General features: G+C 40.7%; 1 protein-coding gene across 1 annotated transcript in view; it reads right to left on the bottom strand.

Moving 5' to 3' along the window:
• Positions 1-25,247, bottom strand: part of Lancl3 (LanC like family member 3) — a 104,672-nt gene that overhangs the window by 11,740 nt on the left and 67,685 nt on the right. The window contains exons 2-3 of the mRNA XM_059250673.1: positions 8,980-9,103; positions 5,322-5,519 (exon numbers count right to left, since the gene is read on the bottom strand). Of these exons, the coding sequence (XP_059106656.1) occupies positions 5,322-5,519; positions 8,980-9,103 (322 nt within the window). The remainder of the gene's footprint in view (positions 1-5,321; positions 5,520-8,979; positions 9,104-25,247) is intronic.

The raw sequence follows: 25,247 nt of genomic DNA on the forward strand, positions 1-25,247 counted from the left end.
CTGTAACTAACATCAAATAAGGCATGGCTCCATGCTGCTGCTGGAGCATACAATGAATGGTACTGTCAGTGAAACTATAGAGATCAGACAAGTGAAATTGTCCTGAAGGAAACAGTCAGGGGAGGCCTTGATCGGAAGCTGGGATTTTCTGGGGTTTGTAGGCTGCATGGAAAACCCTAGGCCCAAGATGAGGCAGGGAAAGCATATTAGGCACCAAGACCACAGAGGCTAAGAGGTTCAGAGACATCTAAGACTAAACCACCAGGTCATTGTGGCAGCATGCTAACCAAGGCACTGGGAGGGTAGAAAAAGAAGAAGAAGGAGTTCAGATTATGGATGGTATGATAGTTTCTGTTAAGCATTTTAGACTGTATACTGTGGTAACAGGGAACTACTAGAAGTGTTTTTATTATGAATTGGTTGGTTTTGATTTTTGCATAATAATGTGATTGGTCTTACACAGTATTGTGAGGAAAGACCTAAGGAAAGGTGGGATAGCTCTGAGCTAGTTTTCTTGGCAGAAAGATGGAAATGAAACTTGCCAAAGAGTAATTTCATAGGATGTGGCGGCTGTTTAGGTATCAATTGAGCATGAACTATATGGCAGATACTGATTTTAAAATGTCACTGTCTTTAATGGCTTTTAGAGCTTAATCTGGAGGTACAAAGTAGGCTATGTGTACACAAATATACTTATGGGAACACACAGGAGGGTCCCTGCCCTACAGATGCTGGTAGGAAAGGTCTACTAGACTGTCATCATCTAACTAAGTACTAGAGGATGAGCAGGAATCAATGAGGTACCTGACTCAGCTCCCCTTTATCTTACCAGCAAGTAGACCATGTCTGAGTTCTTCTAACAGCTGGCTGCTAACATACCTCCTGGATTCCCATCTTTGGAGACTTCCCCACAGGCAAACAGAAAATCGTATCGTGTCTCAGTCAGCTCTCTGGAGCTGACTATCATGGATGGCTAAAGACAGCCTACTCCCTTGCCTCAAGACAGAACCAGATTTTTAGTGTACCTTGTGCCTATTAGCATCCTCAGAATCAGAGTAAAGCTAGTCTCCATGGAAGCCTTCTCTAGCTTTTCTTAGTTTCTGTCCTACAACCCTTGGCCTAGTAGGTTCCCGAGAGTACGCTCTGCTTCCAGACATGCACGAAAGAGAGTTAAGTGGGAGTGTTTTAGCCAAGGAAAGCTAAAGGGTTCCCTATTATACAGGTACCTTAGCATGACACCGAAAGCCCTTTATGATCAACATTCTGCTCTGTTTGCTAGTTTCTTCATTCTCCAACTGAATCTTTTCACTCCCACAAAACCAAACTATCTGCGATGCTTCCATGCTTCTGAATGTCTGTTATTCTTGGAAGAAGCCTCCTGCTTTTCTTGGCACGACTCAAGTCAGGAATCACTTTCTTTAGGAAGCCTTCACTGAATCTGGAGGCAGCATGAGAAATCTCTTTTCTTGGATCCTATCTCACTCTATATATAATGTAACACTTACACATGACCAAATTAAAACAATCTGTTTTCATGTCTGCCTCCCCTGCTAGAAGACAAACCACCAGAGGGTAGGAATTTTATCATATTCCTTTCTTTTCTCCTCATTTGTGCTGTGGTGTTTTGCCACCAAATAATTCCACAAACGTCTGTTGTCTCTGTGATACCTCATTTATCACCTTAACACAGTGGTTCTCAAACTGTGGGTCTCAAACCCTTCACAGGGGTCACATATCAAATATCCAGCATATCAGATATCTACATTACCATTTATAACAGTAGCAAAATTACAGTATGGAGTAGCAACAAAATAATGTCATGACTGGGGTCACCACAACGTGAGGAACTGTATTAAAGGGTCACAGCATTAGGAAGGGTGAGAAGCACTGCTCTGGCCAAAGCTGGCACTGGAAGCAGAGCAGAGATGTAAAAAAAAAAAAAAAAGATAGACTGAAATGGTAATGGTTTAATTGCTATACCAAGCTATTAGCCCCAGACAGTTACAAGCTATGGATCCTATGGTTCTGACCAGAGTAAAACATTCTGTCCTTGAAGCCTGGATTACAGATTGATGTATGTGTAGGGGCATTGAAAATGTTCTAAATTTGCTAGCCCCTATTCTGGCCTAATGGAAACCATCCCAACACTTCTAACTCTTAAAGGAAAGGATGTCATGTTTCTTTGTAATGGAAACTAGCACAACTTCTTCCTGGGATCACTAATTAGTATTCAATGATATGAAACACAGGTCAGTGACAGTATATGACTTTTCCAAATACAACCAGGAGATTCAATTATAATTTAATAAAGATGGTTTGGGGAGACTAAATCTTTGAAACGTGGGACTTCCAGAGACTTGTGACAGATAGAATACACTGTTTCAACATACTGGAGCATCAGCACCCAGATTTGTGCTCCATGTGTAATTTTGCTGAGTCATCACAAAACTTAGTTTTGCTCTTTATTCAAAGTCACCTACCAAGAGCCTTTGTGGAACAAATTTTCAAAACTGCTCACACCTGTGCTTCACACAGAGTAAAGGAAGTGCACTGTCAGTGTTACCAAAGTAATGATGTAACCTGATGCAGTCAGGAAGGTTATTTTAGCCACAGCATTTGTTTTAATGATTCTGCAAATGACTTCCATCCTGTATTTCAGAGTGATCAAGGTTATGAAGGGATCACATGAGTCCTCCTGCAATACTTTATTGTATTTAGGGAGACAAACCTATATGTCACTGTAGGTATTTATAAATGTGGGTGTTTATAAAAGCATCTGAGATACATCCCTAAGGAATGGCAAAGGTCCAGATGTTAAAATGTGCCAATGGTGACAAAAATACTGAGATTCACTATTCCACTTCAACACGCTCATTTCAGATTTTTTAAAAAGTGAGTTTTCTCAAGGTCACTTAGCTGGTTAGTGCTAGAGCTACAATTAGACCCCTTAATTGTTCATCTATAGTCAAGAACTATTTCTACATTTCATTCATAATAACTAGGGCAGTCACTTGGAGAGCTGGGCTGAAAGAAAGCCAATAGGAAACCGAGGCGTGGATAAGTAATATTAATGAAGCTCCACATTGTAGATTATCTCTGGCAGGTTTTTAATCACAGGAATGGTCTGTCATCCCAAACCATCTGTGCTGTTCATAAATCTATTCTCCAATTTTTTTCTCGAACAAATGAAATTATTTTTCTAGGCCATTTCTTGTTGGATTTAGGGATAAATTTATTGTAGTCAACTTCAGCGAGCTCTTGACTGTCTTTGACCTGCAATTACCAGTTTTATAATCATTCTTAGGTGAGGGTTGGGGTTAGCAGAAATAATGGACCTTATTTCGTTAGTGAATCAGTTTCTTTTTGATACTCCGGTGACTACATGAACTTAATGTCTTTTGTTTTGTTTTGAAGCAATGTACTTATGTCATTCTTCTCAAAATACTTAGAATGAATGCTAAGGAGGATAAATAAAGTCTCCAGTGTCATGAATCCTATGCTGCAGTGTCTTAATCCATGACCTGCTGAAACAGATGGCATCTGGTATACAGAAAGGGTAGAATAACAGCCACTTAGACACCTACTTCAGTAACAGGCACAGCCACTCATTGCAGTAGATTAACTTCCTACTCTATTAGGGGCTTTTACTAGCACATTGAATCCTTTTAAAATATTCTATATTTAATTTGGGACATCTCCAAAATTCAAGAATCCTGGGATGCTTGGAGAATATCCAGAGACCATCGCTGAGAATGATTAAGAGGAAGGAGAAATAGAAATATTGAGCATAACAAGAAACTTAATTTCCAGGATGGTAAATAACTGATGTGTTTTTCCCCATAAAAAGGTCAAAGCAAGAAGTAATGGGCACAAATTATCCCTGGCATCAGTTAGCTTGAACATAATGTACTATGTCCTGGTACGTTTTTAAATGCACAGTTTGCCATTCCTTCCATAGTTAAATGTGGTAGGCAGAGAAAATGTGACAATGGACAGTGACATATTATTCATCACCTCAAAGTGTATCAAGGAAAAAAGAGAAGTCTAGTTTGATAAAGAACATTAATTAAAGGGAAAAGGGTAGGCAATAAAAATCAGGTAACAAGACAAAGCTAAATCAAATGCAATCTAAAGCTGTGCTCTTCTGTTTGAAGCATAGCCCTGCAAACCAAACTCCTCCATAATCAAAAAATTTAGAAAGTAAAAGTAATTATAAAGCATTATACACACATGCAATTGTCACAGAACAAAATTAATAACTGTGTTATTTGATATTTCACTCTCTTTGCCAATGAACTGAATTTATTTGTTTGAATTTAACTTCTTTTCAATTATTCCTTCTCCAAAAGACTAGTTAGTAGTGTAATGGGATTTGAAAAACGTGGGATAGGGAGAGGTAGGTAATGAAGTCTGTCTAGTTTCAAGGCTCAATTTCAGAATTCAGAATTGGGGGATGGATTCTCATTTTTCTAGACATTTCATTAGTTATTACTGGAAATACTCAATTGAAAAGAATTCCAAAACCATGTGTCTCAAACTTAAAGATTAACACAAGTTTCATAAGGATCAATACACATTGTGATTCACTGGGATGTATAGAAATTTACAACAAGCTGTTACTAGGCCAGGGGCCACCAAATAAATGATCAGACTGAGTACGTGTACCTTGCAATGTAGCTAACAAGATTTTGAAACGTAGCATTTGATTAGAATGTTATGTAAGTGTAAAATCCACACTGAATTGTAAAGATTCTAATATTTTAAAGACTATATACTATCATTTTTTTAGTGCTCTGGAGTGAACCCAGGTCCCCTGGGTTCCAGGCAAGTCCTCTACCAGCAGTGCTTTTCGTCCCTAGCCCAGCCATTTTCAATCATTTTTAAATCAGGAACCTATTGAAATAATAATATTGGAGTTATACATTATTAAAATGAATTCTACCCATTTCGTTTTGCTTTTGAATATGGGGCTACTGATTCTTTTTGTGCATATATTCTGGGAATCAAACCCAGAACTCTGAGGATATTAATCACTCACTCTACCACTCAGATACCCTGAAAGTTTGGACTACATATGTGATCCACATTGCATTTTGAAGGAGTGCTTGTTTACCACTATGGATCGAGAGATCTATTTTTTAAACCTATGGAACAGTTTTCAGAAGTCCTTTAAAGATCAACATATTTTTTAGTTTTCAAAAATTTCAACTTGATAGCTATGACCTAGGTTGAGAAATACCCTCAAATCTCAGAAAAAAATGAACTCCCTTTGTGTAAGCTAGGTGAAAGGCCCTGTTTTCAAACAACAGTGTGTGGGAGACCTGGAGCACCATGGCACCAGTGGACCAGTTCGTTCTCTCTCTCGATGGTCTCTCCGAGCTCAGGAGGCCAGTTGCAATTCTGTTCCTGTTCCATGAGGAAGTCCACACTCTGCCACACCAGCTCCCGATCTGAAGGCTTGAGATGTTCGTGGTAAGAAAGAAGCATCTGGAGAATGGATGACAGGCCATGAGCTGCCCCTGTGTGGACAAAGCAAGCATCATTTATCCACCAAGAGAGGGGAGGTAGTTTAATCTGGTGAAAAGAAAATAATGAGATTTGTTTTACATTAAAATATTACTTGAAAGCACATACAATATTATAACAATTGAGTTGCTTAAAAAAAAAAACTAAACCACCAGCAAAGTACAGCTTGCAGCCCAAATCTGGCTCACTACTTTTGTAAATAAAGTTTTATTGGAACATAGCTATACTCATCCATTTGCACGTTGTTCTGTTTCCTTCATGTCATACAGCAGATTTGTATTTACGACTGAAACCATATGGACCATAAACCCTAAATAAAACTGTTAAGCTCTTCATAGAAATTTTGATTTTATGAAAATGTTCCCAAAGTACTAGAAAACAATTTTGTCTAGATATCTTAATAATCCATCAATCCATTCAAAATCTAAGTATTAAGCATCTATCATGCACCAGATGCTTTAGGTGCTAAGGATAGAAGAGTAAACAAAACAGAAAAAAATCCTTTCTCTTGGCATCAATTCATTTAAATCTTCACAATGAATACCTGTGTTTTGGACATTATCTCACCGTGGAGATACAAAGATGAATATGAGTTTGCCCATATTCTTGAAGAGACCTCCCCATTCAGTTCAGAAAGTGAGCCATATTTGAAAAACTATTAGAACATAAGTGAAGTACTCTATAATAGCTGTGTAGCAGGAGTATGATGAGTGAGTCTATGTGGCAACTTAATTGGGCAAGATGTTGTCCAGAGATTTTTGTTGACTATTATTTCTAAGTACTTCTTTTTGAGTCTTGTGGAAACAATAAAAGTTGAACCTATAAGTACTTGAATTAAAGAAGATTGCCCTTGTCAATGGTAGGCAGTCCTCATCCACTCTTCAAGGCCTGATTGGAACAAAAAACGCTAAGAAATAATTCTCCAGCTTAGAAATTTGTCTTTTCCCTATAGACTTGGACTCAGCCTGAAACTTACAACATTGACCTTTTGAAGTCTGGATTTTGCAGCCTTATAATCCTTTAGGCCAATTCTTTTATTAGTGCTTCATTATTTACACAAATAAACAATATTTGTGTAAATATTTATATATTATATAACATATACAACTTAGACTATATATATATAATGCATACTATTTAGTCTTATATTAAGACATATTGCATATTATATATTGATAATAATTATTACAAGGAAGCTTGTGTTTTCAGGAAAGTATTTACATATTTATCAGAAATTTGGTTTATAATATGTACATCAATGGCCAGAATGTCAATTTCTCTTAAAAAAAAAAACTATTAATAAAAGAACTATAAAAGACACGGATAGCACCCTGACAAGCTTTCCACTCAGTGCGCCTATGTTCTCCAAACTTCCTACCTAAATAGTTCTTATTTTGCCTGAGTTTTTCTCTGGCCACAGGAATATGGTCAACATATGGGGATAAGGCAAAATTAACACCCCTGGAGCAGCCAACCAATAAAGCAGGAAATGAATAGATAAAGACCTGAATTTCCTCATTCTTTGGGTAAGACAATTCTGAGGCGTGTCCCATTATGACCTCTGAGAGTCTCCAGTGTGACTGAGCCTATTCCAGTTTGAATATGAAATATTTGCCATCAGAATATAGAGGAAATGCTTGTTCTCCAGTGAGTGGTGCTACTTTGGGAGATTGTGGAAATGTTAGTGTGGGGGCCTATCAAGAAGTAGGTTGCTTGGTGTATATCTTTGAGGGTCTTCAGGCCCCTCCCTCTCCCTGATTTTTCTCTACCACGAGATGAGTAAACTCTACTATATGCTTCTGCTATCATGTTCATCCCTATTATGTGCCCAGAACGAATCCATTCAAGTGACAATAGAACAAACCTTCTGAAACCATGAGCCAAAAAATGTCATTCCTCCCTTTAGTTGTGACATCAGGCATTTTGTCAAAGCGACTCAAAAATCTAACACAGAGCCGCTGATATCCAGAACTGCTCATTATTTCGCAAAGGAAATTCTTCCTCTTCCTTGTCTCATTTCTCCACTTCCCTAGCGATGCTTTCTAGGATCTCATTTCAAATAGATTTTTATACTCAAATCCTGTTTCCACGTCTGATCCTACAAAGACTTAGAAAAGAATGCAAAATTTCTTGGAGAAAACTCTCACTAATGTTGCTCATTAGCCATTCATCCATTCACTCGGGTACCCTCATTAAATGCAGCCTCCGTGGCAAAGGGCCAAGGATCACAAAGCTAAATGGATGAATCCCCATCCTGAATGCGCACCCAACCTGACAGGGCAGTTGAACAAGTGAGTCACGAATTATAATAAGCTACAGTGAGGACTCCATTAACAGTGTGGGCATGATGCCATGATGTCACCCTATTCGCTCCAGGGGAAAATACCTGAAACATGTTAATGATTCTCAAGATAGACTTCAACTACCTTTTTCCCTAAGACATAGAACGGGTCTCAGTATATCTCGTAAGATTTGCACCGAGTTTTGAAGTCTGGGTATTACAAGTAGATGAAGGGCTTGTGGGAAGTGAAATATTCTAGGTAAAAGGAACATAACTAATAGTCTAAAGGTAAGAGGTCACTTTGTGCATGGAAACCTACAGTAGACAGAATCTAGAGGAAAGAGACTCACTTTAAGTGTGGCTTTCAAAGGACCTTACAAATCTTGCTCAGGATTGTAAGGACTCAAACTGGGGGAAACTCACTTTTTTTTTACATGAATCAGAGCTCAAAATTTGACACTGTAATTCAGTTGCCTGTTAGTAATCTGCTAACACTTAAAAACTTAGAATTGACCTTATTCCCCTATTAAAAAACATTACTTAAAATCAATGTGACAATTGTTCATCATATCTCAAAAAATTAAGTCATGTATGATGATATATGTCCATAGTCCCAGTTTCTCAGGAAGCTGATGCAGGATATTCGCTTGAGCCCAGTAGTTCAAGGGCAACCTAGGCAATGTATTGAGACTTCTATCTCAAATAAATAAATGGATGATAATAAAAGTTTTAGTCTTTTGTGAACATAAATGTTAAAATGCTTATATTACTGTCATTCACACTTTGAAAAGATAATAAATTATATCTCAACTTTTATTCTCAAATGCTTTAAAATATCTCTTATTCATGAATAATGATCGTCTAAGAGCAGTGGTTCTCAACCTTCCTAATGCTGCGACCCTTTAATACAGTTCCTTATGTTGTGGTGACCCCCAACCATAAAATTATTTTCATTGCCACATTATAACTGTAATTTTGCTACTGTTATGTATCATGTTATAAATATTTGATATGCAGTTTATCTGACCCACTGTGAAAGGGTCAGTAGACCCTCAAAGGGGTCATGACCCACAGGTTGAGAATCACTGGTCAATAGCAAAACTGAAAGCATTTGTTGTTTTACTCAATGTTACCATTAGAGACTCTCCAGCCTATAGGCATGTGCCACTCACCCAAATATTCAGTTCCATAGTAAGAATACATCAGGGGGAATGGTTTTCTCTTCTTCAGAGCGTACTGCTTCCCAGAGTCCAGAATTGCCTGGCATATTGATTTAATTTGTGCTGGGGTCAGTACCTGAATAAAGAAAGATCAAAAAGTAAAAGTCAAAGCAGGACTTCTATCTCTGTCCCCTCAAAACTTCCCTCATGTTTTGCCACGGTTCTCTTTTTTCTGATTCAAGTTTATCTATCCTCCTCAGAACATTTAAAATAGATACTTTTGCTCTGACAGGTTGTTATAAAATGCAAAGACCACCATCTACATGTTCTGTCATTAATCCTTGTCACGAGAACCAGAATTTGCTCAGAAAGGAATAAATGGTGATGCTAATGGATCGCGCTTAACAAAGAACTAGAACTTACCAAAGCTACTATTCCTAACACAGTATATGCTGTAGGTCTGGCCCAGACATCAGGCCTTTAGTTTGAGGCTCCACAACAAGCAGCCACTTGCATTCCCAGAATGAAAGCCAAGTCCAGTTGTGCCAAGACAAAAACCACTTAAACACCAAAACGACTCTGACTCGAGAAAGGCTGAGGTGCAAGGCCTTGTGGCCTCTCACGTTTTTGTCAGTCTGTGCATAATCAGTTTTCGGATTATAAAGGGAGAGTAGAATGTGTTCAAGCCTCCAAAGCACGAGGGAGTTGGTTAATATTCTCTTCTGGTTTGCACTATGCTCTGTGACCTGTCTCCCCTCAGGGGCCAACTGGATGCTTCCTTTGGTTTGTTTCCTCTATCACCAGACTTCCTGTTATGATGAAACACTTACCCTCTTGCCGTCTTAGTTCTGTATCTCACTAGACTATCAGTCCCTTAGGAGCAAAGGCTCTGACATTTCATCATTTTGAATCTCTGGTGCCTAAACACAAAAACGGAGGTTGAGGGGAAAGGGGACTTTGGTGAGAGATGAGTAAGTTCTAGATAAAGTATAAAAAGTCAGAGTCCTCCTTCCTTTAGCCCATCCTTGATTCCTTCCTTCCTCCCTTCTTTTCCCTATCATTTCTTAAGCATGTACTCCATTCCACGCAAGCTTATTGTGGGTGCTGGCACTAAGACTGTGAACATGACAGGCATGGCACTTGCTCTGAGGACACCAAGCTTCCCAAAAGGCAAATATTAATAGAAAAGTACTTGTTAGGTTGACCGGGAAAAAGTCATCTACAGTCTAGCCTGAATGAATGAATCTAGGATCAAGAAAAAGCTCACTGAATTTTGGTCTCTCTCCTAAAGACACATACATATCATTTATCTATATCTGTCATTAGACTGACCAATTATTTTTAAAATAAAACACTAATGATCTAAGTCATAACTTCCCTCTCTTTTACCTAATATTAGTAAAACTAAAGTACAATCCAGTTTCTGGGTTCCTCAAATCTAGGACTTACTTAGGAAAATAATTACTTAAAGAGGAAACTGTTGTGAGTATAGCACACATCCTGTAATCCAAGCACTTGGGAGGCTGAGTCAGGAGAATCTCAAGTTCTTGGTTTGCCTGATCTATACACTGATACCCCATTTCAAACTGTCTATTCCTTAATTTACCAATTAACATTTATTGAGTTACTATTCTAGTAAGGCCCCCACTAGACATCATGGGGAGATTCTTGAAAGCACGAAACACATCGTGCCCTATAGGGGATTTACTATCTGTTGATGGCGATGAGAGATGGACAATAGTCTGTTGGATTCATGAACCAAGAGATGGAAAGAAACAGGCATGATGAAGTGCTGCTCAGCTTCCCTAAGGTTTACTCTAGCCTCAGTTCCACTTGCCCAGAAACAATGACATCGTGGCCTTCAGTTTCAATTTTCCTTTCACTAGCCACCTGTCTTTGTCTCTGGAGTTTCTCTCTCTTTTCTTCCTACCCATGAAAACCGCATCTTCCTATGTATCGTCACTGTCACATCCAGAAAGACCCAGACTCGGGGCTTCCCTTAGCCTCACAGCATATTTCTCCTAAATGATTTTCCGACTCAACTTATGTAAGTTGTAGCTCCCCAAATTCATCTGCCATATGAAAACAGTCTCTTTTCTTTAGTAAGAGCAACTGATTTTATACCGAATCTTATTGTTTAAAGTCTTACGTCATTAATCTCAAATCAGCTCCTCCATCCTGGTTCTCTATTAGAAACTTGCCAAGATCCTTGGAGGGTTTGGACCTAATATGATTCTATGCCGGTTCCATCCACCTTCTGTTTTCCTAGGAATATCTTGTTCCTTGGCTATCCACTGGTCTTATCTGTCCTGTATTGATTCTGAGTCCACGTGACAAACAATTTTTGTGGTAGAAAATGGCCACTGAATTACTAAATTACTACAATTTTCCTGTTTGCTTTTCATATTCAGAACTGAAAACTGTCTGAATCTTTCCTCGGTTGAACATGTATTCTTATTCTCCTGTTTGTTTTGAAGCCAGAAAAAAAAATCAGCTTGTCCTGTGTGTGGTGCCCTCCCCCATTCTTTTCATCCCACCGTTCAAGATAGGGAATGAATTTATAAAATATTCTCTCAAAACCTTGCCTGGTCATGCATCATATCTGGGCGGTTTCTTCTTATCTCACAGAAACACCATGAAAAACAAAGAGAACAGCGGTGCTTGTTCAGCTGGATAGAGAGTAGTTATGCGTGCAGTTCTTTATCTCTGGGAACAGACAAGACCTACCCTTGAGTTTATTGATCAGCAAATAAAAACTGAAAATAGTTCTCTCTAAAAGCCTGTGTGTGGGAAGGAATATTGAGAAAGAATGTGCCCCTCTCTCCCCTCCCCTCCCCCCAACAAACAGCACAGAACAAAAGTGTGGCGATGTGGGGGTTGAGTCTTAGGGGTAAGGGCTGGGTTTTGTTCCCTGTGTGTCTGCTTTCTCAAACATCCCTTCATTTCCTGTTTCAAGCACTCAGGAAGGTGATTGAGCTTGTGCACTCCCTCTGAGGAGATGCCCCCAGGGTACACTCAGACATCCTGGAATGAGAAAGCAGCATTTCCAGTGTGGAAAGTGACAGGAAGCTACAGAGGAGCCTGCTGCCTTCTCCTGTATTCTTAACACTGAAGGCTTAAAGGCTGGGTTGACACTTTGGATTAATTAGGGTTTTCTGTTAACCTCCTTTGCCTATGCTGAATTAAAATAAAGATATCTCAAAAATGCAGAAGCAGGTCTGTGGTGGTTTGCTTTAAACAGTTTCATTAGTTAACCGATTCCCTCCACTGACCCTGTAACATATTCTTATTAGGCTGGCCTCTGAGTATGAAGACATGAAAGAGCAATAAACAAATGATATGTTTCTTGGTCCTGCCTGAAGGCTATGACTGAACCACATCCGTGCAGAAATGACCTTCATTAAGGAAATGAATAATATGGAGTAGGCTGCAAGATGCTTGCCCCACACCACAGACTCTGTCCTGGCACACAGCCCCTATGAAAGAGAAATCTTTGCTAGCTGTATTTCTTTGTCTGGGCATCAAATACCATTGGCCCTTCCCCCATCGGCAGTAATTGAATTTTCAGATAGTAGCAGTGAAATCCTAGGTCTACTGGTGTGCTAAGGCATCCTATGCTATTAAATTCCTCTTCTCAACAATTTGAAATGCATATTCTAGAAGAAATGAAGCTGTCAGCAATCACAGTTGATGTTGACAGCAGGTCAAGTGGTAGAGATGGACCCAAGCACAGCTGAGACTTAGTGAAAACATGTGGGAGCTATGGGGGAGAAGACTGTATAAGCCACCCCAAACAGAGAGTGAAAGGAGGCTGGGGTGATAGAGCAGCAGAAACAGTTATGTGGAAAGGAACTTAGAGAAAGGGAGTGGGTCCCAATAACTCTTCCTTCATGACAGTGAACGGAAATACCCTTTAGGGCTTCCTGCCAAGTTGTTACACAGCACTCTCTCACCTGTCCTCCCAACTTGAGTTATTTTAGAGAGCTTCAGGCTTGTTGCCTCTCCTCCCCTCAGCAACCCTAACTGGAACAGCATGGATATAAAGCTAATGCTTTCTCTATTCACATCTCTATCCTCCACATAAACATAGCAATTCTGCTACCTACAAGTCTAAATCTTCCCAGACAAAACTAATAATGATGCCTGACTCTAAGGCACACAGCAGAGGCTTCAGTCCTTGGGTGCTGAGAACAACAATTAATAAATGGGACCTTCTGAAACTGAGAAGCTTTTGTAGGACAAAGGACACGGTCAATAAGACAAAACGACAGCCTACAGAATGGGAAAAGATCTTCACCAACCCCACATCTGACAGAGGGCTGATCTCCAAAATATATAAAGAACTCAAGAAACTAGACATCAAAATACTGAACAATCCAATTAAAAAATGGGCTACAGAGCTAAACAGAGAATTCTCAACAGAACAATCTCAAATGGCCGAAAGACACTTAAAGAATTGCTCAACATCCTTAGCCACTGGGGAGATGCAAATCAAAACAGCTCTGAGATTCCATCTTACACCTGTCAGAATAGCTAAGATCAAAAACAGTGATGACAGCCTATGCTGGACAGGATGTGGAATAAGAGGAACACTCCTCCATTGCTGGTGGGAGTGCAAACTTGTGCAGCCAATTTGGAAATCAGTATGGTGGTTTCTCAGAAAACTGTGAATCAAGCTACCTCATAATCCAGCAATACCACTATTGAGCATATACCCAAAGGATGCCCATTCACACCACAAGGACATTTGCTCAACTATGTTCATAGCAGCATTATTCATAATAGCAGAAACTGGAAACAACCTAGATGCCCCTCAAAGAAAGAATGGATAAAGAAAATATAGTACATTTACACAATGGAGTATTACTTAGCTGTAAAAAAAAAAAAAACAATGACATCATGAAATTTGCAGGCAAATGGATGGAAATAGAAAAACCATCCTGAGTGAGGTAACCCAGACCCAGAAAGACAAACATGGTATGTACTCACTCATAAGTGGATATCAGAAGTAAAGCACAAGATAACCAGACTACAGTCCACAACCCCAGAGAAGCTAGATAACAAGGGAGACCCTAAGAGAGACATGCATGTGGCCCCCTAAGAATGGGAAATAGATCAGATCTCCAGAGTAAATTGGAAGTGTCAAGGGGGAGGGGGAGGAAGTAAAGGGAGGTGGCAAGAGATGAGGTAACAGGATGGTAGAGTTGGGGAAGGGGCAGAGAGAGAGAGCAAGGAAAGAGATATCTTGATAGAGGGAGCCATTGTGGGGTTAGGGAGAAACTTGGTGCTAGGGAAATTCCCAGGAATCCACAAGGATGACCCCAGCTAAGACTCCAAGCAATAGTGGAGAGGCTGTCTGAACTGGCCTTCCCCTGTAATCAGATCGATGACTACCCTAATTGTCATCATAGAAACTTCATCCAGTAACTGATGGGAGCAGATGCAGAGATTCACAGCTAAGCAGTGGGTGGAGCTCCCAGAGTCCAGTGGAAGAGAGAGAGGAGGGATTATATGAGCAAAAGGGTCAAGATCATGATGGGGAAACCCACAGAGACAACTGACCTGAGCTAGTGTGAGCTCACTGACTCTGGGATGACAGCTTGGGAACCCACATTGGACAGAACTAGGCCCTCTGAATGTGGGTGACAGTTATGTGGCTTGGGCAGTTTATGGGGCCTAGCAGTGGGAGCAGGATCTATCCCTAGTGCATGAGCTGCCTTTTTGGAGCCCATTCCCCTATGGTGGGATGCCTTACTCAACCTTGATACAAGGGGGAGGGGCTGGGTCCTGTTTCAACTTGATATGCCAGACTTTGTTGACTCTCCATGGGAGGCCTTACCCTCTCTGAGGAGTAGATAGGGGGCTGGGTAGGGGGGAAGGTAGAGGGTGAGCAGGAGGAAAGGAGGGAGGGGGAACTGTGGTTGAAACGTAAAATGGAAAAAAAACTTTTAAATAAATTTTAACAACTCTGAGATCCCAGATGCATCTGCTCCTCATAGTGTGATCCATGGACCAGAAGTCTGGCCATCATCTAAGAATTTTTAGAAATACAGATTCCCAGGCTCTGGTCCAAAATCCACAGAATCAGAAATTGAACTTGGACCAGATCACCAGGTGGCATGAACTCACACTAAGGCTTGAGAAGCACAGGCTGCTCAAGATATTATCTGTGAATTCTTAAAAGTCCCTGATATTACATGAAGACCTGATGATACCGTATATTTAAACTACACAAGTTGGATTTTCCACTTTTTATAAGATTTTATTTATTGTTATGTGATGAGGTTGTGCCTGAATACACGTCTATGATGCACCACATACATGCAGTGCCCAAGGAGGCCAGGATAGGGATGGGATCCCCCGGGGCTGGAGTTACAGACAGTTGTGAGCTGCCATGTAGGTGCTGGGAATTGAACCCAGGTCCTCTGGAAGAGCAGCCAGTGCTCTTAACTGCTGAGCCATCTCTCCAGCCCCCAGAACCTGGCCCCTGAAACTGTAACTACCACATCCTTGGTTTCTGTACCAACAAAGGGAAATTGACACATTTTTGCAAGCAAGTATTAAAGACAGTGTTTTAGAGTTCTTTTAGCAACTCTCTAGAAAGCTCCTTTCATAGTCCACTTGGGAAATCAATCAAATTGGGAAGTTTTGATTTTATTATAGAGGGACAGCAAGAACTTTGTCTTAAACTTTAAGGCCAGGAAACAGAAAAGTCACCATGAAATTCTTCATTTCCTACTTACATATTTTTGGTTTTGAGACACAGTCTATGTAGTCTTGGCTGGCACAAACTCACTATGTAGACCAGGGTGGTCTCGAACTCATAGAGCTCTGCCTGCCTCTCCCTCTGGAGTGCTGGAATTAAAGGTGTGTGGCCCTATGCTAGGTTCCTACCTACACCGTTTTGTGTCAACCCTTAGAAAGGATGCTATGGCCTCCTTTCACCCAACAAAACAGGGTTATTACAAGTAGTTAGGATGTGTACTCCCTCCCTACTGGTACTCAGGAACATGGCAGCTTCAAAGACGTGTCTCTTGTCTCAAGGTATGGTACCAGTAACAGAGATACCAATGCATGGCATGTCTACTGACAGAGAACAAGACAATTCTGAGTTTCCAGGAGGTATCAGGACCAAGTAGAATAGTATTCTATTTTCCATTTTAAACTTTTAAAATGGTTTAAGTTTAAACAATTTAAAATTACCAATCTAAATAATGTCAATTTAAAATGTTGCAGAGGTTTTATATAAGAGCAATATTCACACGTGATTGAATTTGCACTTTTGCTGTCTCTGGGGCTATATTTCACTTGGGGTTCTCTGGGTTACTTAGAAAAGGCAGGCCTTTCATGAAATCTCTTTAGTGGGTGGATATTTACATAGGGCACTGAGAAGACAGAAACTGAGAACAACAATAAATACACAAGTCAACTTGAAGCTCTTGATATAAAAATGAAGATTCTAAATCTGTTGGGTTTAGGGTGAGTCTGGGGTTCCCCATTTCGAACAATTGCCAGATGATGCTGAGGCTGGTGCTGGTGCCTCTGGACCACACCTGAAGTGGCAAAGAAGGATGAGAGGACAGGCTGGTGACTGCCGGGGATTTCTCTTAGGAAAAGGTGAGAAAATTAGAGGAAAGGCACTAGAGGAAGTTTGAAAAACCGTCAGGGAAGCAAGAGAGAGTGCCAAGCATCATGTTCTACAATCATTAGATTACTCAGAAAGAGGAGGCAACAATGGGATATTGTCTATCAATATGCTGCATGCAGGAAAAACATGGCCAAATTTACAAACCCCAGTGGGGAGCTCTCTCAGCCAATGTGGCCAGGTTTGTTATTTTCTTAATTAGTCTCCAAATGGGGCATGTGTGCTGGTGCAGAATGAGCAAGTTCCATCTGGTTTTCCTGATGCTCCCTGACTATTATTATGCTGAGCAATGAGGAACGGGAGGCAGGTTGCTGGAGTGGTGATTCTGATGATTCTTCTCCAGTCATTAGAGGAACTCAGCAGGGAATTTCAGTTGTAAACATTTGGTCCAACACCATTTCACTGTTGTTTCCATTCCTTTCTCATGTCAAGAAACAAGAACCAACAAAACACTGAAAGGCAGGAAAGAAAAACAGGTTTTACTTCATTTTTGTGGACTGCTGACTTTAAAGACTCATTAGAGATACGTCACCCAGTCAGGATCCACTAGATTATGACTCAGAGCCTGAACCAAAAGCAGATCAAAACATTTACCACACCTATCTCCTCAGGTAATAGTGAGACTCCTACAAAAAGGGTAGTTCTTCATATATGGCTGTACATTGCAGTCACTGTGGAAATTTTGGAAATTCTTGATGCCCTGACCTGGCCAAATTAATGGCATCATAGTCCCTGGGTAGGGCACTCCAGCATCTGTATATTTTTAAGTTCTCCCAATGATTATAAAAGGTTGATGTTGAAAAGTATTGCCATGAAATAGTAAATTACTGCAAGAACGTTTAAAGAATGATATGAAAAAGAAGGAGGGGGAGGAGGAAGAAAAGGAAGGTGAAATGGAAGACAAGCAAAAGGTGGCTGGCCTAGGTGTGGAGCAACACTCTTTGGTGTCAGACAAATATGAATAGAAGGCAGACAGTGAGGTGCACATAACTGGATATGCTGAGTCAGGCTAGAGGGCCTCCAAACACTACCCACTGTTGCCAAGCCAGCTAGCAGTAGACCACTTGTTGGAGGTTAGTGAAGAAACCACAGGCAGACACTGAGCTGGACTAGGAATCTGGGGCTTGAGATCCAATTTTGGCACCATAATCATGGTTAAGTGATCAGAATTCAGTTCCCGCTTTTGTAAAATCAAGGAGTGAAGCTAAAATCTGCCCTTATATAAGTGTTTCTCAATTTCTTTTGTGGCTATTGGGCTATTGGAATTTAGACTGGGGTACATTCTTCATGTATTCTCTGAATGTGTGTGTGTTTGTGTGTGTGTGTGTGTGCGCGCGCGCGCGCGCGCGCGCGCGCGCTCATGCCAGAGATAGACATTGGGTGTCTTCCTCAATTGTCCACTTTTTCTTGGGATAGGGTCTCTCACTGAACCTGGAGCTCATCGACTTAGCTTCACTGGCTGGCTAGCAAAGCCCTGTGATCTGCTTGTGCCTGCTCCCCTAATTCTGGGTTACAGGTGTGCACTGTCTGCCCAGCTTTTACATACGTTCTGGAATTGAACTCAGGTCACGTGCTTGTGCGGTAAGACTGAGCATTCTATCTAGCCCTCATGTTAGAGTCTGACAAGGAACTTGCATACATTTTGTCCCTATCTCAAGACATTGTAGGAATCTGTGTTCAAACTCGATACGATAATCTGGCAGAGGAAATCTCAAGGTGGCATTTCAGCTGTGTCATAAGTATTGTTCGTTGCTGTTGGCCAGGTTCACAAGAGAGATTTGGTAGTGAAAAGCAGAGCAGAAAGTCTTAAGATACCTGCAGTTTCTTTCAGAAAATCCTGTGTAAATTGGAGTTAAGGAAGAGAGTTTCTGAAGACATTGGCATTTCTAAGAAGTCAGACCAGTGAAACAGCTCAGAAGGTAGTGCCACTTGGCATCAGGCCTGGCAATCTGAGTTTGATCCCAATATATGTTGGAAGGAGAGAACTGGTTTCCCCAATTTGTCCTCTGACCTCCACATGCTCTGTAAGTGCACCCCCAACCTGGACCCTCTAAAAATAAATGAATAAAATGTAATAAAAATGTTTGAAGTAAGTCACACACTTTGCATCAGAGAAACAACAAAGATACCTTAAGGACATCTCAGGAATCAGCCTAACCCTACCCATTGCAGGCTCAAGGGTCTGAAAGAAGAAAGTCATTTGAAAGCTGCTGTGGGATGTTCTGTATGGCAAATGTGTTGCTAATTAGTCAATAAATAAAACACTGATTGGCCATTGGCTAGGCAGGAAGTGTAGGTGGGCCAAGGAGGAGAATAAAGCTGGGAAGTAGAAGGCTGAGTCAGAGAGACACTGCCAGCCGCCACCATGACAAACAGCACATGAAGATGCCGGTAAGCCACGAGCCATGTGGCAAGGTATAGATTTATAGAAATGGATTAATTTAAGCTGTAAGAACAGTTAGCAAGAAGCCTGCCACGGCCATACAGTTTGTAAGCAATATAAGTCTCTGTGTTTACTTGGTTGGGTCTGAGTGGCTGTGGGACTGGCAGGTGAGAGAGATTTGTCCTGACTGTGGGCCAGGCAGGAAAACTCTAGCTACAAATGGCGTCCAACGTGGTGGCAAGATTTTCCACCTAAAAACTGAGAGAAAAGATTCTAAAACGGAGCTAAAAACAGCTTCCTAATTGTCTCTTTCAAATGAGCAGCACCTGCCAGTTTGAGCTACTGGTGGGTTCCTAGCGTGCGTGCTCGACCTGCAGGAATGAGGCCTCTGCAAGTGGCACATTAAGCTGCGTGGTGGATTTAGACTTTGCAGGTACAAAACAAAAAAAGAGGTTTCTGGGCTACACGCTGCTTGGATAAAAGCATAGACCCACGATAGCTCCCAGAGCTGGGGTAAACGTAGCCATGTTGGGAAGCTGAGGTGGGCGGAGCCAGCAGCCACAGCTGCTGCAGATTAAAGCAATAGATTCACAGTAAGAGAGATTCAGATGTAATAGTTTACAATGTGTGTAAAATATACATAGGCTTGAAAGAGACAAAAAAGGAGATATATAGAGTTATAGAAACAAATATATAGTTTTAAAAAATAAAGTCTTTAAAGAGACAGTAAAATTAATATAGAAAATAAGCCACGTAAAGATGAATATTACACAGAGAATCTGGATTGTGTTGTCTTTGGGATTCTTAACTGCAGAGAGATATTTGATTGTAAAGGAAGCTGAGTTAAACCAATATGTATATTTTAAAGATACCTTGACTTCAAAATTTGTATATAAGGATATGTTGCTTTGGAAAAGAGTCTCTTTTGTTTCCACAGAAAGCCAGAGGCTATGGATTTGTTCAAGATTAAGATACATCAGGTTTGACCAGCCAAGACCCCCTGAAAGGTCTCCGATGACACCATGGCCCAGATGATCCAACATCCAGAACGATTTGAAGGCGACTGGCTCAGACGATACAGCCTCATGGACTACTCCATAATTCTAAAATTTTCTTTGTTTCCCCATAAGATACAGCGCCCCCCTCCAGCAGGAAGTAGTAAGAGAAGCTACGCCCAAATTCCCAAATTATATGTAATTTTACTTCGTTAAGGTTAAAACCTTCCTTTTTGAAAAAAAAAAGGGGGGGGGAAGTGCTGTGGGATGTTCTGTATGGCAAATGTGTTGCTAATTAGTCAATAAATAAAACACTGATTGGCCATTGGCTAGGCAGGAAGTGTAGGTGGGACAAGGAGGAGAATAAAGCTGGGAAGTAGAAGGCTGAGTCAGAGAGACACTGCCAGCCGCCACCATGACAAACAGCACATGAAGATGCCGGTAAGCCACGAGCCATGTGGCAAGGTATAGATTTATAGAAATGGATTAATTTAAGCTGTAAGAACAGTTAGCAAGAAGCCTGCCACGGCCATACAGTTTGTAAGCAATATAAGTCTCTGTGTTTACTTGGTTGGGTCTGAGTGGCTGTGGGACTGGCAGGTGAGAGAGATTTGTCCTGACTGTGGGCCAGGCAGGAAAACTCTAGCTACAGAAAGCCTGCTTCAAAAAGGACTTAAAGAGGATGCTCCCAGGGAGCTTCCTGAGGAAGTACTGTCTAATATTCAACCATGGAGTCACTAAGAAACCACTCCAGGCATGGTCAAATGGGGCCAAGCTAAACTCAAATTGGTAGCATACCTCTCACTAACCCACTTTCTCCAACTAGGCCCAAACTCCTAACCTTCCAAGCATTAGTGTCACTAGCTAGAGGCCAAAATTTCAATCTACAACCCTGGAGAACCGTTTCCATTCAAACCATAACAACATCATTAAGCATGAATGTTCAGTTGACCATTGCACCCCTATAAGCCACTGTTAAATGAATATGTCATTGCTGTACTCTTAAACCACGACACATCTTTTCAAGTATCTGATGGGTACATGATACTGTGCTAGAGAGATTAGAAATATAATACCGGTTCCCCCTCTCTCCCCACCTGCCTCTGCTTCTGGCTAACACGAAGAGAAGAGAGCAATTTTGCTCTGTCATGCTCTTCTGCCCTAACATAGTCCCAGAAATAATGAAGCCAGCAACTATGGGCTGAAACCCCTGAAGCCAAGAGCCAAAAATGAATATTTTCTTATTTTAGGCTGTTTTGTTCAGTATCTTGCAATAGCAGCAACAATTCTAATTAACATAACCTTTAAGCCTCAGTTTTCTCCCTTGCCACAAAGGAGTAATGATAAAGCCTATTTCACTGAATTGTTGTTAAGAGTCCACCGAAGACATGCAGTATGGTTTCTCGCATGAAACACTTGTAAAACACAGAGAAACTACCAAAATGTAGAATCTGAGGTCCAGCAATGACTCAACTCCTACTGTCCATCAACATAAGCTTCAGAAGACTTCACACAAAGCAACCCTGCTACTGTCCTTCCCCCCACACATTGTTTTCGATCCAAGTCACACTTACGGGATGCCAGCATCCCTAAGTTATTACAACATGAAAGTCGTAAACTAGTAATTTAAGGCTCTTCATGTCTGTATTTACTATATTTCCTCATCATCATACTTGCAGCCTTTACTCTTTTCCCAAACCCCATTCCTTTGCTCTTTCAGAATACCTCTCAGGTTCAACTGATTCTAGAAAAGGTTCTGTCACTAGCCAACTAAATAGCTTCAAATAAACCAAACACTCTCCATGGACCTCAGTTTACTCGTCTCAATAAAAAAAAAAAGAAAAAAAGCAATTATCTTTTTTACTTTAACATGACTTCGGCTATAGTAATTTGCAGCTTTTGTGACTCAACACTTTATGACAACTATCTATAACCCTGCATGCACAGATCTAGCTTTAAAATGTGGATGTGATGGTATGTTGTAGTTATTTAATTTCTTAGAGGAGGCATAAAGTCATAGTCTAGCCATTTTATTTCAACATGAAGCCTATGTTCCTCTGTACTTCCTTTCCAGTAGAAAATTGAACAGACTAGAATACTTTCTAAAAATAATTGCCTATTTACCTTGGATGTAATAAGACAGCTTATGGGAGTCAGTTTTCTCCTTCTACCATGTGGGAGCCTAGGATCAAACTCATTAGGCGTGGTTGGAGCAGGTGCCTTTACATGCTGAGCCATCCTGCTGTCACCACAATTCTTTTTATATCACTTGCTTGAATATCTGGATTCACCAGTCACCCAAGATCCCTAAAATAACTGACTGCAATTGGGTAAGTTGAACTTTGTGTCACCATGACAACATACCTGGCCAAAACAACGGACATTCTGGAAAGATTTATTTTGGCCCATGAATTCAGAACTTTCAGTCCATAGTCCTCAACTCCATTGATTTTGGACTCATAGTAAGGCAGAACACGGTTATGGGAGCATATGTCAAAGAAGGTGTGTTGGTTAAATTTTAGTGAATCAACTTGAAACAATCTCGAGTTATCTAAAAAGGAACCTCAACTGAGAAAACGCTCCCATCAGATTGGCCTGTAAGCAAGCCTGTCAGGCATATTTTTAACCGACAATTGATGTGGAAGGGCCCAGCCCTCTGTGGGCAGTGCCATCCCTGGGCAGGTGGCCCTAGGGTGTATATGAAAGCAAATTTATGGGCTGTAAAGATGACCCAGCAATTAAGAAAGCATTTACTATTCTTCCAGAGGACGCAAATTTAATAATTCCCAACACCTACAAGGCAGTTCACAATTGTCTGTAACTCCAGTCCCAAAGGATTTGATACTCTCTTCTGGTCTCCTCAAACACCAGGCATACACGTGGTAAGACATACATGTAGGCAAAATATTCATACACATAAAAATAAAATTTAAAAACAAGAAATCAAATTGAGTGAGCCAGAAGGAGCAAGCCAGTAAGCAGTAGTCCTCTGTGGCCTCTGCTTCAATTCCCACCTCCAGCTTCCTGCCCTGCTTGAGTTCCTGCCCTGACTTCCCTCAGTGATGAACTGTGAAGATGACATGTAAGCCAAATAAACCCTTCCCTCCCCAAGGTGCTTTTGGTCATGGTATTCTAGCACATCCGTAGAGTGCAAATTATACAGTAGATTATTCATCCAATAGTGGACAGGAAGCAGAGAGGGAGGGAGGGAAGGACTGGGGCCTGCTATAACCCTCAAAAGCATACCTATCAGGAGCCTACTTTCTCCAGCTAGGCCCAAACTCCTAAATTCTCTAGCATCTCTCTAAACAGCATCACTAGCTAAGGACCAAGATTTCAATACATAAGCCTAGGGGGGCTTCTTGCATTCAAACCATAATAATATCATTAAGCCTGATACTTAATGCACATTGCACACTAGGCCCTCCCTTGTAAACCATTGTTAAATGAGAATGCCATTGCAGTATTCTCAGGCCATGGCCCAACTTTCCAAGTAAAAGCATGTGAACACACCTGCTGTCAACCAACTCTAATGAGTTTGATCCTGAGAGCCCACACAGTAGAAGCAAAGAAGTGACTCTCGCAAGTTGTCGAAGCGAAAGCTACTGAACAGGGAGAAGAGGATGAAGAAAGAGGGTGACTATGGTTGGAAAATTAGGACTTCAGGTAATTTAAAGCATCATCAGATGATGAGCACATGTCATTGCACTAGAAGGATTAAAAATACAGAAATACGTGGTTGTTTATAATCATATAAACAGAAGAATCCTTTCCTGTCTGGAAAGGCCAATTCTGGTCTGTATTTGTGACTTCCTCTATTGGCCCCCTGCTCAGCATTCATTCACACCTATCCCTTACTAAACAAATTTCAGTTTTGTTAGGATGACAGTTATGTTCAGTCCCAAGTGATGGTGAATAGCCTTATCCAAACATGACAATCCCATTGTTCCTTGAAAGAAACACAGTATTCTGTATGTCTATGATTAATCAATGTGGAAATCTGCAAGAATTTCTTTTATACTTTTTTCTTCATAATAGATAAAAGTAAAATAGATGGAGTTGGCTGTTATAACTTTCATTTTGGTGGTGTTGTTTTGAGTGACAGACAAGGTCTGGTGCAGAGTTATGTATTTTGTATTATGTGGCAAGCAGTGTGTGGGTGAAAAGCCAATACCAAATAAAATTATGAGGGATAAACAAAAATCGAGGGGGGGGGTGCTTGTGTACATCATTAAAACTTGGTAAGCACAACCAAGACCACCATCTTGTTATGAGAGGGATTTAATATCTTTTGAAAAGTCACTCTTCATAAGAGTTATTTACAACCTCATCAACTGGGTAGCCAACTGCCAATCTAACAACATTGTAAGCATTCATCTCTATGTAAAGCAATTTTGCCCATGTGTATCCCTTTCTGCAAAATGCTATACTGCTGGAGCTCTTTAATGTGGGGCCAATGGCCTGAGTAGGCAAATTCAAATACTATGTTCAGTTCTGTCTGTACTTGTGGTGAACTTTTCTCATTAAGTGCTACCCTAGAGCTCAGGGACAAAGAATGGGAAATAAACTGTCATATTTGCTGCCACTGTCCTAGATGACCCCTCCAATGTGTCATCATGACAGCTGCCCTTCAAATCCCCAAGGCTGTCTTGGGAAGACAGAGGAAGCCCATGGGAGCCTGAGCAACAAGTGCTCTGGAGCAAATTATCTCCTCTTTAAGTACTTGCTGTCCTCTCAACTGAAGCAACTGTGTTATGTATTACCTACTCTTGACACCTTTGAAAACTATTCATGAAAATGATTCTTGATGAAAAAAATACTTGAACAATTTGCAGCATTTAAAAGCTATTCTTTTTCCTAGAGGCTTTCCACTGGAGTAGCTAAAAGAGTTGCTTTTGTCATAAGATTGGAAATCAGGGAAGGAAATTGGAAAGTCTTTTAAACTGTTCAGATCTTTACTCCTTTCTTCTATTACAGTGGTTGGTCGTGACTCCTTTGGGGGTCACATTTCAGACGTCCTGCATATCAGACATTTACATTACAATTCATAACAGTAGCAAAGTTACAGTTAGGAAGTAGCAACAAGAACAATTTGATGGTTGGGGGTCAGCACAACATGAGGAACTGTATTGAAGAGTTGCAGAATTAGGAAGGTTGAAAAACACTGCCATATTATTTTAAAATACATTTTAACAAGTATGCTTCTCAGGAATAAGGTAGACAGTGAGATACAGAGCTGTCTTGGTGATGAATGGTA

Source organism: Peromyscus eremicus, chromosome X, assembly GCF_949786415.1.
Source record: "Peromyscus eremicus chromosome X, PerEre_H2_v1, whole genome shotgun sequence".
NCBI lineage: Eukaryota > Metazoa > Chordata > Mammalia > Rodentia > Cricetidae > Peromyscus > Peromyscus eremicus.